Raw genomic sequence first — 11,364 nt, 5'->3', positions numbered from 1 at the left:
CGGTGGGCTATGAACGCTGCCAATTGACATTTCAAAGTTGTGCCAGAGACACGAAAATTTCCAATTTGCAAATTGCGATCAACAGTGCTACTTTTCTATTATTTGTTTGTAAATTTATCTGTTTATCGTTAGCTTGTGAAGAAGTTAAATATATTGTTCATATTGAAATTGTGTTTATTTGTAATTGTAAAGTTGAGAAACATAACAAGTGTTCACCTATAGTAAACCAAAGTGCAAATCAGTTTTAACCCTAACGCCAATTAAATGAACACGCGAATTCCGATGGCGGAAGAGCTGTGGCTACAATAACAACTAAAGGAGGCTGCTCCCGCACCCCACACGGTATCTACGGAATGTGTGACCCATTATTATTGGTGTAAATTGCTAAGGTGTATTAGCGGTAACTGTAAAATTGGAAACACCGTGAGGACTTTACCTTTAACATTTTAGTCTGATTATCGCGAAAATTATTTTACCAAGAGAAAGGCTGTAATAAAAACAAAGATATTTATGCAATTTTAGTAACGCACAGTTGTGGATTTGCGTGGGTGTTATGTTGACCGACGACTAAAAAATTAGATATAAAAGTATTACAAAATGGATGTAGCTGTAGTGATTGATACACAAATAACAGAATATCTGGAAGACAGAAAATGCGCCCTGGAGGAAATGAAACAAGCCATTCAAGCAGTGGGCGCAAATTTTCAGCGCGTGCTGGTACAATTAATTTTGCCATTTCTAATACCACTTATTTATTAAATTTTTCACTATAGTTCGATAAACTCGATTTTGGCGAAACAAATATGCTAGAAACTTTCTATAATGCAGATGTGGCCATAATTGATTTGAGTATATTGGTACAACAGCGTTCACTTTCCTATCATCTGGGCGTACGGGAAAGCTTCGGTATGAAAGGGAATATAATTGTCTACAATGATATGCAGTCCAAGCAAACATTGTGCCTTAAGGTAAGCTTAATATATGAAATCATAGAATATGAGTAAATAATGTTAATGCTTAAGCCACAAGTGCTAAGGCATTATTTTTCTAGAAATCAATTTAATTTTTATTAAAAATACCACTGTTCTGTTTGTTACTAACTAAGACCTTGTGATAAGATAATTATTCTCATTGCTTCGCTGACTATATATAACCTAAAATTTTAAATTTTGACAATGGGCTTCTAATAAACTCTAATGAAATGAACTGTAACTTGATGCATTTATTAAAAAATAATACGGCTTTCATATACTCGCATGCATATACATATGTACAATAATAAAACATTGGTTTGTTATTACTCGTTAATTTTTTATTTACTCTCATTTTCGTTAACGTAGTGTCCATTTGTTGCCGTAAATTAGTTAGATACAGCATCTGTTGCCAATGATTTTGATGTAAATATAGAACGCAACTATTTTCCACAAATATAAACATAGTATAATCAACTTCCGTTTTATATACAGCAATGAAAAGCGTTCACATTCCACCTTTTGATTAATATACAATACTGTTGTATACTTCACAACCCCCACTACCTTACAGAACGCCTACATATTCGGCTTAGCCAACCAGTTATTGAACTAAAAGCAAGCAATTGAAAATAAAAATAGCAATAAAAAATCACACGTGAAACCACAACAATTGTGTAATATTTGCCACATTTCTAACAGTATATGTTTTCTTTTATTGTTGCTACTTTAGTTGCCGTATTTTCTTACAAAAGTTTTTAATGTTTAATGTATTATAATAAACCTACACGAATAAAAAAATTAAATCCAATGTTATATTAGCCGCGTTATGCCTTTGTTTTTGTTATCTCTGCTCGCATTTTAATTTTGTTGTTGTTCACGTAATTCGGGCTCTTGCGACGTCGGCGGTGCTTTATAATTTTTGTTTTGTGTACTCTTGATTGCACATGTGTGTGCGTATGACTTGAACAGTTTGTTTTGCTTGCATTTTTGTTTTGTTACTTCCTCCGCGTTTGTTTACTTTATAAATTTATACGTATATGTGGTTACTGCTTTTTCACTTTATTTAATTTAATTTTTCATTTATTTTTGCCGGTTGCGCTACTTCTAGCCCAGCTTATTATTCGAGTGTTATTGATATTATACATTTTTTTATATAAAAATTTAAGTTATTTCAAACTGGTTGTGGTTCGTTGGCTTTTATGCTAATTCGATAGCGTAAAGCCACTTCCGCTATTTGTTTTGTAATCGATTTTAGTGGTATATAAAATTTTATCGAAATAGGTAATTGCGCGGTATTATGCGCATAAAACGTTAAATACAATTTCATTATGTTTCACAAATTTTTTTTTTATTTCTTGACTTCTTATTATTCGGTTTTCTTTCAGCTTTCATGTGCCAATTATCAATTTCTATCGTACAAACGTAACGAAGAGACTTCCACCTGTTTTTTAACCAACTTTAATAAGGAACTGCCCGCAGATACTAAAATGCCAACACTACTTTCGCGTTTGAAGCGTCTTTTACAGGATGTGGAAATACAATCCAAGTATTTTATTATAGAATTACATGTTTATAATAATATTTCAAGATAATTTCTCTTTTATACAGGGCGCATATGCGTGAGAAATTTCTATCCGATCTGCGTTCAGCGCGTGAAGCTTATGGAGCAAATGCACCGAAATTGCAAAAATTTCTTCATGATATGCGCAAGCGTTTGGATGATGTGCATGTACTATCTGGTGAAGTGGTGCACAGTTTTATGTGCTCACTACGCGATGTACAAGATTACGATGCGATGGTGCGCTTAGTGAGCGATCTAAGAAACATACCAAACACACGAAAATATGTTGAGACAGGAAATATGAGTTTTCTGTATGCGTTCGCGCTGAATCGCCGTAATCGCAAAGGTGATCGCGAGAAAGCCCTGGCATCATCGCTGAAAGCACTGGAAAGGAAAGAGAACGAGTTCCCCGATATGTTGTGTCTATGCGGACGAATTTATAAGGATATATTTGTGGAATCCGATTATGAAGATAAAGATAGTTTGAAGAATGCCATAAAATGGTATCGGCAAAGTTTTGATGTACAACCGAATGAATATGCCGGTATAAACTTAGCTACATTGTTGGTAATTGATGGAAAAGAATTTAGCAATACAGAAGAGTTGCAAAATATTGGTATAACCTTGAATAATCTCATTGGTAAAAAGGGCAGCTTGTCGTCACTGACTGAATATTGGGATGTGGCCACTTTTTTTGAGATTTCCGTGCTTGCTGAAGATTATGCAAAAGCGATACAGGCAGCAGAGTGTATGTTCAAATTAAAGCCACCTAATTGGTATCTCAAGTCAACAATTGGTAATATATCGTTGATACATCGCTTCCGCAAGAAACCTGAGGATCACATTTACTCAATAGAAGAGCAAATATTTCAATTTTGGATAGACTTTTTTATGGTAGCGACCAATACGGAGGAGATTACTAGCGTGCGCATGCCGATACTCGTAAGCTTTCATTTTCAACGGTTTTTACTTGCTAATGAAAATAACTAATATTTTGTTTATTTTTTGTTCGTTTAGATTTTGGAACCACAGAAAATATACATGCCAAGTTATGTCAACATTAATATGGACGCTGATGAGAAATCAATACAAATCATCAATATTTGTTTGGCGCACTCAAAGAACGCTTGTAAAAAGGTGCATGATTTCGTCTTCAATGCTTCGCAAATTAAGTCTGTGAGCTTGTATAAACGAGATGATCGTTGTGCATACCTTTATGTGCATCATAACTCAGACGATTTCCAAATATATTTTCCCTCCACGGAATGTCGTCAAAAATTTTATGAGCTCATACTGGAAATGGCATCGGATCAAGAGGTGTTTGTTAATCTGGACGTGGATGAAGTGCGACAAATTGAGGTGTGTATTTTCTTCTAAGTCTCTTAAGATTTTTTTAGCTTGAAATTAATATTTTTTTACTTATTCTTTAGTTTGAATACGATTACGATGATCAAAATCGGAAAATAATACTGGGGAAAGGCACCTACGGCACCGTCTACGCAGCACGTGACAAACACACACAAGTACGTATTGCCATAAAGGAAGTGCCAGAGCGTAACTCACAGGACGTGCAACCGTTGCACGAAGAAATCAAACTGCATTCGCAACTGCGTCACCGTAACATCGTGCAGGTAATACATTGCTATATATTTTATTATTATGCAGTAAAAATTATAATAATATTATTCAAATATTTGTCAGTACTTGGGCTCCATATCAGAAGATGGCTTCTTTAAGATTTTCATGGAACAAGTGCCCGGTGGTTCGCTCTCTGATTTGTTAGAAAAGAAATGGGGTCCGCTCAAGGATAATGAGTCCACCATGGCTTTCTATTCGAAGCAAATACTCGAAGGTCTCAAGTATTTGCATGAGCAGAAAATTGTGCATCGCGATATCAAGGGTGACAATGTGTTGGTGAACACCTACAGTGGTGTGGTGAAAATATCAGATTTTGGCACGTCAAAGCGTTTAGCCGGCATTAATCCCATGACAGAGACATTTACCGGCACGCTGCAGTACATGGCGCCGGAGGTGATCGATCAAGGCTTTCGTGGTTACGGTCCTGCAGCGGATATATGGTCATTCGGTTGTACGAATGTGGAAATGGCAACGGGCAAACCGCCGTTCATTGAGTTGGGTTGTGCGCAGGCGGCCATGTTTAAAGTTGGCTACTATAAAAAACATCCCATTATACCGGAGGAGCTATCGCCTATGGCGCGAAATTTCATTCTGCGCTGTTTTGCGATTAGCGTAGCTGATCGGCCTACGTCGGCGCAATTATTGGAAGACCCCTTCTTGAATGAGTATGCTGTAGCGCATTGTATTGTAGACATTTTATTTTTTAATTTTTTCCTTCATTTTGTTTTGTGTAGTAAACACCGTAAATTGCGCTTGAATCCACCATCTTCATCGGAATTCGGTCGCAGCATCTCAGTGCCCGCCGATCGTTTAGTAAATAAATCTACCTTGCCTGCCCTTATAAGTTCAATCAGCGCCAACACCTGTAATACTCCCACCACGCCTGAATTAGAGTTAGTTTTCCGCTTTTGAATTGTAATTTTATAACAGCAAATACTATTATAGTTTTATATATTATTTTGTGCATACTTAGAATAACACATGCGTCTTCCGTCGATATCGATGAGCTGCCGAGCACACAATTCGCTTTGGAACGTCGCAACTCGTCCGGCTTTCTGCTTTCTCCCGAAATAGAGGCTTCCACACCGTCGCTGCGCACAAATGCAAGCGAAACCAGTGAAACTGATGGTTTCTATCGCTTGAAGAAGGATTCACAACGTCGCACTACATTATCGAAGGTGCTGCGCATGGATGAGGATAAAATTTGCAATTTATGGATGGAACGTATACAAACGGATCACAAAATAAGCGTGTTAATAACCAAAACCGAATTACAAACTCTGATACGTGGACTACGCGAGTATATTGTGAATGAGAAGGAGAAGAATTTAGAGGCTACCATAACGAGACTGAAACACTCACTAAACGACGATGTTGCTGTCGATCATTTACACCTAGCTTTATATGCCTTCCAAGATGCTGTAGTCACAGTATTGCGTTCACATTTCATTAAACCACATTGGATGTTCGCCTTGGATAATTTAGTAAAAAGTGCTGTGCAGGCGGCGGTCACGATTTTATCGCCAGGTGTGTGACAAATGCTACAGAAATAGTTTTTGAATTTTTATTATTCACATTTTTGTACGTTTTAGAGCTTGGCGCCAACTTGGCTGGCAAGGAGCTATCCTGCAATGATGACGAAAGCGTCAATAATCCACAACACACCTCAACGGATAGTCAAGAAAAAATAACCGGCGAACAGACTATAGTCACACTAGCCGAGGAGGATGACGGCAGCTTTGCACCGAGCGAATGCGTACGTATCTTACGCGATATGCGAGATAACGACAAGCAATTCCAGCGTCAGCATTTGGAACAGCAAAAGCAGCTATTGAAAGCGCATCGCAACTTAAGCAAAGAGTTAGCACATATCTTTGCTGGTTCGCGCAAAGCGAGGTAAGTTTTGCTTGTCTGATTTTTAGTGAAAATAAATAGATATTTATATAGAATTATTCTTCACTTCACTTCCCTTTGCAGACGTCCATTCGCTAATCTCCATCGTCGCGGTCAGCGCACCGCCGCACATAAGCAACAAAATTTGAGTCGCTCATTGAATAAACGTACTTATGATATTTGCGAAATCGATGAGCAGCTGTCGCAATGGCTTACCAAACACGGTATCGACGAATTCTCACAGACAATAATCCTGAATGAGGGCTTTACTTATGAAGATTTTTTGTTTAATACAGAGAAATTAGATCTGATGCGTTTGGAATTGAGGTTGGTACTAAAAAAATTCAACCATCATTTGTTCTAAGTAAGCTGCACTTATTTTCAGACTGGGCGTCGAAGTGCGTCTATGGAAGTTGATCAATCAAACACGCATGGGTATGGATATGATTGATGCTGAGAGCACTTGTAGTCAGCAGACCAATGTACAAAGTACTGATAGTGCCGGTGCCTTAAAGCGTAGTAAAACTACGGTACCAAATTATAGAAGTAGTCGCAGCAGAAGTGAGAATAGTCGTAAGCGCATTTTAAATGCGAATGCGGCTAACAATAATATCAACGCTAATGATAATGCCAATGCCAACACGCGACAAACTGAGAGTGAATATGATTCTTGTAGTGAATAAATTACAAATCGAGCATACAATACGCATGCATACTTGCATATTATACGAGTATGTGTGTATGTACATATGTGTATGTGTGCGCCAAGCGCCACTAAATTCTATCATTGTTGTTGTTCTCAATTTCGTTCCGTTTTAAGATTTAGCACAAACCTGCATACATACATTAAAAAAAGGAAAACACAAAGAAAAGAAAAAGAAAACTACTAACCTCTGCTAAAACGCATAAAATACTACAATCAAAAACAAAAATTAATAATAATAAAAATTATATATATTTTCTAATGTTATACAAGTTAAAAATTTAATTAAGCAAAAAGTTATAAATAAAAACGCACACAATTGTGTTAATAACTGTTGAATAGCTGCATGTGAAAAAATCGATGACTTTGATGATGGGGTTCACAGAAATGCAATGCAACTTTAGTCAGATTGTTTTTGACATAGTAAGACTAAAAATAGTTTTTTTTTAAAACAAAAGGTAATTGTAGGTAGCAACTCTAGTTGAAAATATATCTAAATCAAAGTTTTCTTCGTTACTTCCCTAAAATACATTGTATTTTCCATATAACTGAACAATCGGAATCAAATACTTGTATGTGAAACTTTTTTATGTATCTTTATTTTTATATCTTCACGAAATTTGGTAAGGATTATTAACTTCCCGCTAAGAAAATGGAAAATTTTCTAAAAATCGGGAAGATATTGGTTTCACCCCATTTTGCAAAAATCGAGTTCTCAACAGATCTCGACGTTCTGAGGGTCGAGGAAGCTTCCCCGAACATTTCTACGATGATGTCCGTATGTCTGTATGTATGTGTGGATGTATGTGACCCTCTTATAACTATTAAACTGCTCAACCGATTTGAATAAACTAAACGGCATTCCAAAGGGTTTCATTGCACTTGAATTTCGTGTAAGTTTGGACCCAATCGAACCAGTAGATTTCGAGAAATCTCAAAAATAAAAATTTTGAAAAATCGTTTTTTTCAAATTTTCTCCAAACGACTTGACCGATCGACACCAAAAACTAATCAGTTCTAAACCTTGAAGAAACACATCGTTTGCCGCAAACCGGGTCGAAATCGGTTGATTTACTTGCTAGATATCGAAAACGAAAAATTTCGAAGAGCTCAAAAGCAGTGAAAAAAGCGAAATTTGAACGTTAGCGTATGAAATTAGAGGGAAGTTGCAGGGATGGCCCTTGAGGCCAACCGTTTTCCACATTTTTATTTAAGGCAACAATGTATTCTCCGAAGGAATTGTTCAGATCGGATGACTATGGCATATAGCTGCCATATTAACTGAACGATCAAAATCAAGTTCTTTTAAGGAACCTTTGTATTTGTGAAGTGTATTATAGCTTCGGTACAAAGTTAACGTTTTTTTGTTTAATTTTCATTCGTTTGTTTGACTCGACTTCGAGTAGTTCGCTCAAATATTGAGCTGGCTTAGCAAAATTTTTAAAATTGTATTCATGAATCCAATATTATTTAATCTTTTGGTTCACACTTAGCCAGCTCTCAATTTTTAAATTAAAAATAAAAGAAATCCAGATATTTTTTATTAACTTTTTTCAAGTTCGTTTGCTCTTTTATTTTTTTGTTTCATTTTTTTAAGTCTTTGATGACGTTGCACTTTATGGTTTATATATTTATCTATGTCAATAATTATATTCATAAACAATTTCATTCTTATAAATTCGCTCTCTCTTATAAAACAATTGAATCTCTTCATTATGTTGCTGCTAGTTGTTTTCATAACAGTTGTCATTGTTGTTGTTGCTGCTAATATGGCATTCGCTCGAGATGTTCTCACTATCTTTGTTGCTATTGTTATTATTTTTTTTATCGTATTTGTTGCTGTCATTTCATCGCTAACGGCTGGCACATGTCGCAGAATTTATGCCTTGGACTCCGATTCGTTTGTAGTGGCCTGTGACTGCGCGTCGCTGGACTTGCCATCATCGACCTTGCCGAACACACAGCATGGGCATTTCTCTTTCAATGCCAAACGGTATTTAGGATGGCTAGTTGAGCGTAAGTAGTGTGTGAGAGAGCGACAGAGAGAGAGATAGGAAAAGAGATAAGCTGAAGTTCAACAAATTGGTTAGGTTTGAATATCGCTACACTTACCTGATACCGTAGACAATGGGATTGTAGCAAGCGGCCGATTTGGCGAAGCAAGCACCCCAGATGGTGTTCAGTGGTGTCAATCCCTCGAACTTGAATAGACCCATGCAGTTGATCACCAAGTATGGTGTCCACGCCATGAACCACAATGAAATGGTGACGAGCGCCACCTTGGCCAGTTTGCCCTCAGCACTCTTCTCGGCATCCTCAGAGGAGCGCAGAGATTTGACATTCATTTTCTTGGCCTGTTCGCGCATGGCCTTCTCGTGAGCTGATACCGCCTAGTTAAGTAGAAAGAAAGTGTAGTGAAAATATTCATAGTTCATTTTTTATGCGCGCACTTACAGCAATAATGAACCAGTAAGAGTAGCAAATCAAGAATAGCGGAACATAGTACACGAAGATGGAGTAGAAGATCAAGTAGGATCGTGGATTCCAATCGCGTTCCAAATAATCAATACCGCAAGATGTCAAATTGCCCTCAGGCACATACCTTTAAAAGTAAGTGTTAAGCATGATTTACCACTTCATTTAGCACGCGCAGCTTACCTGCTCCAGCCGAAGACCGGCGCCAATGTCCAAATGCTGCCCATTGCCCAGATGAAGGCGATTTTTACCAGCGCCAACTTAATGGTCATTGGTCGTCCCGCTACACCCTTGACAATGACTTGATAACGGTCCAGAGAGATCATGCACATCGACCAAATCGAACTGCAACCAAAGGCCGAGCCCAAACCACCATATAGATCGCACATGGCCGGACCCAAGACCCAGGTTTCGAAGTACAAATTAATACCCATCATTGGCGTATTTGTGATCATTATACCGAAATCAGATAGCGCTAAGTTGATGACCAGCAGGTTAGCGGGTGTACGTAATGATTTCGTCGTTGAGAATATATAAATCACCACGCCATTTCCACACCATGAAATCATACCGATGATGATCATGTACGCCGTGAGGACTTTCGCCCAGATGGGATCCATAGCTGGGAATTGATTCCAGTACGGGTGAATTAAGTGCGCCATATCGGGCGTGACCTGTGTAAAGATAGATAGCAAGTGTGTTAAATGGTTTTTGTGGTAACCTATTTCGAAAGGAAGTTTCTCTACTTACCTTGTCTGTGACTGACCCATTGGACAGCGCGGCAAAGTGTGGCCCCAAGGATTGTAAACTAAAAGTTAGTGAATCGGAAGTGAGATCAGAAATAAATAATATCCAAGTATTAATAGTCTAGAATCTAAATTTGGGGAGCTTCTTGTTTTAGTGGGTCTAATTTTGAAAAAATTTATAGTTCAGAAAATCTGTGTTCTTTCACGATCAGATTTCGAATTCACGAGGTTTCTAGGTATCTAGGTTGTATCAAGATTGACTAAATGATTCTCTTTGTCTCTTGCTCTCTTCATTTCGCTCTAACAAGACTTTTAAGCCTCGTTTTTTATTTTTCGTGACCAAATATCGTTCTATATAGCAGGTATTTAAAGCAAATTATCTGTTGATTGAGGTTTAGCCGGGAATTCTGCTTTGGAAACTCCAATGTAAAAGAGAAAACAATCGCAGAAATAACTGTAGATTAACTGTTTTTACTACCTTTTCTAATCTTTTAAAAGATTATTCATAGAAATTATGGACAATTCCGTGAAAATGGACTCGTGTTGTACACTTTTTTAATACTGTAATTTAAGGTTGCTCTGGTATCATAGTTAATCTAATATGCGAATGAATGAAAATTCCAGATTGCAAGTTCGAAGTGAAATACAGTCCAATATATACGGAATGAACCCAAACCCACGAGAAATGCTCCAGTTCTTTGTTTCGAGACAAGCTTTTGGCGTTCGACAATATATTCTACAGCAAACAATGATGATCCACCGATAGTCTCGAAAACAGTACACACAATCACTTTCAAAACATACTATTTTTGTAATTATGTTTATATATAATATATAAATTCACCATCGCATACCTATCCATTATTGAATTGTTGTTCGGTGGGTATTGGTGTACAAGCCTTTATGTGCTTTCGTGCCGAAAGACCGTGTTTGATTTTTTAAAATTTAATTTACGTTCAAAAAAGATGCAAATTAAAGAATAAATCTCATTTCTTTTAAAGTAAAATTTTTTTTTTATTATTTTTTGGGATAATTCCCGGAGTGGACTGTTCGCGGCGATCTGTCGTTAGAACCTGCGAGCAATCCGCATGCTGTTATTGCATTTATAGGTTCGTCGGTCCTTCAGTCTCACATAAAGACCCAAGCCACGCTAATAAGTTCACTAAATTAAATTATGAACTAAGCGGCACGTTTGCTTTGGCAGAAAGCGCGTGAGTATATGTGTGTGTGTAAGTACAATTAAATTTAAAAATATTTGAAAAAAAAAACGAAAAATGTTTTAAACCGATGGCGATGATAATGACAATTGAGATAATGCTACTCATGTGGGTATACATAATAATGACGGTAATAACGATTGAAATTAGTAATATA

The 11,364-nt window shown here is 37.1% G+C and overlaps 2 protein-coding genes across 2 annotated transcripts; one reads left to right on the top strand and one right to left on the bottom strand.

Annotated features, from left to right (window-relative positions):
- Window positions 1-56: 56 nt before the first annotated feature.
- Ask1 (apoptotic signal-regulating kinase 1) lies at window positions 57-7,017 on the top strand. The gene is made up of 12 exons (XM_070110268.1): window positions 57-717; window positions 774-968; window positions 2,360-2,520; window positions 2,583-3,477; window positions 3,553-3,894; window positions 3,966-4,166; window positions 4,237-4,838; window positions 4,908-5,066; window positions 5,147-5,700; window positions 5,766-6,069; window positions 6,151-6,393; window positions 6,452-7,017. The coding sequence occupies exons 1-12, from the start codon at window positions 598-600 to the stop codon at window positions 6,747-6,749; spliced, it is 4,074 nt and encodes a 1,357-aa protein (XP_069966369.1). The 5' UTR covers window positions 57-597; the 3' UTR covers window positions 6,750-7,017.
- Window positions 7,018-8,303: 1,286 nt separating this feature from the next.
- ninaE (neither inactivation nor afterpotential E) lies at window positions 8,304-11,082 on the bottom strand. The gene is made up of 6 exons (XM_014247929.3): window positions 10,845-11,082; window positions 9,995-10,052; window positions 9,428-9,918; window positions 9,224-9,371; window positions 8,882-9,159; window positions 8,304-8,775 (listed from the first exon to the last, which is right to left on the bottom strand). Exons 1-6 carry the CDS (start codon window positions 10,850-10,852, stop codon window positions 8,649-8,651), a joined length of 1,110 nt encoding a protein of 369 aa, XP_014103404.1. The 5' UTR covers window positions 10,853-11,082; the 3' UTR covers window positions 8,304-8,648.
- Between the last annotated feature and the right edge of the window lie 282 nt (window positions 11,083-11,364).

This window comes from Bactrocera oleae, chromosome 2, assembly GCF_042242935.1.
Source record: "Bactrocera oleae isolate idBacOlea1 chromosome 2, idBacOlea1, whole genome shotgun sequence".
Lineage (NCBI taxonomy): Eukaryota > Metazoa > Arthropoda > Insecta > Diptera > Tephritidae > Bactrocera > Bactrocera oleae.
The sequence above is the reverse complement of the archived record's forward strand: the minus strand, read 5'-3'. Positions and strand labels throughout refer to the sequence as shown.

What these genes read in the sequence shown, in the direction of transcription:
- Ask1 (XM_070110268.1), top strand. Translation starts at nt 598, where the DNA reads ATGGATGTAGCTGTAGTGATTGATACACAAATAACAGAATATCTGGAA. An exon ending in CAAATTTTCAGCGCGTGCTG is followed by an intron (nt 718 to 773) that starts GTACAATTAATT and finishes TTTTCACTATAG; the next exon opens with TTCGATAAACTCGATTTTGG. An exon ending in GAAGACCCCTTCTTGAATGA is followed by an intron (nt 4,839 to 4,907) that starts GTATGCTGTAGC and finishes TGTTTTGTGTAG; the next exon opens with TAAACACCGTAAATTGCGCT.
- ninaE (XM_014247929.3), bottom strand. An exon ending in CTTACTGGTTCATTATTGCT is followed by an intron (nt 9,160 to 9,223) that starts GTAAGTGCGCGC and finishes CTACTTAACTAG; the next exon opens with GCGGTATCAGCTCACGAGAA. An exon ending in CCCATTGTCTACGGTATCAG is followed by an intron (nt 8,776 to 8,881) that starts GTAAGTGTAGCG and finishes ACGCTCAACTAG; the next exon opens with CCATCCTAAATACCGTTTGG.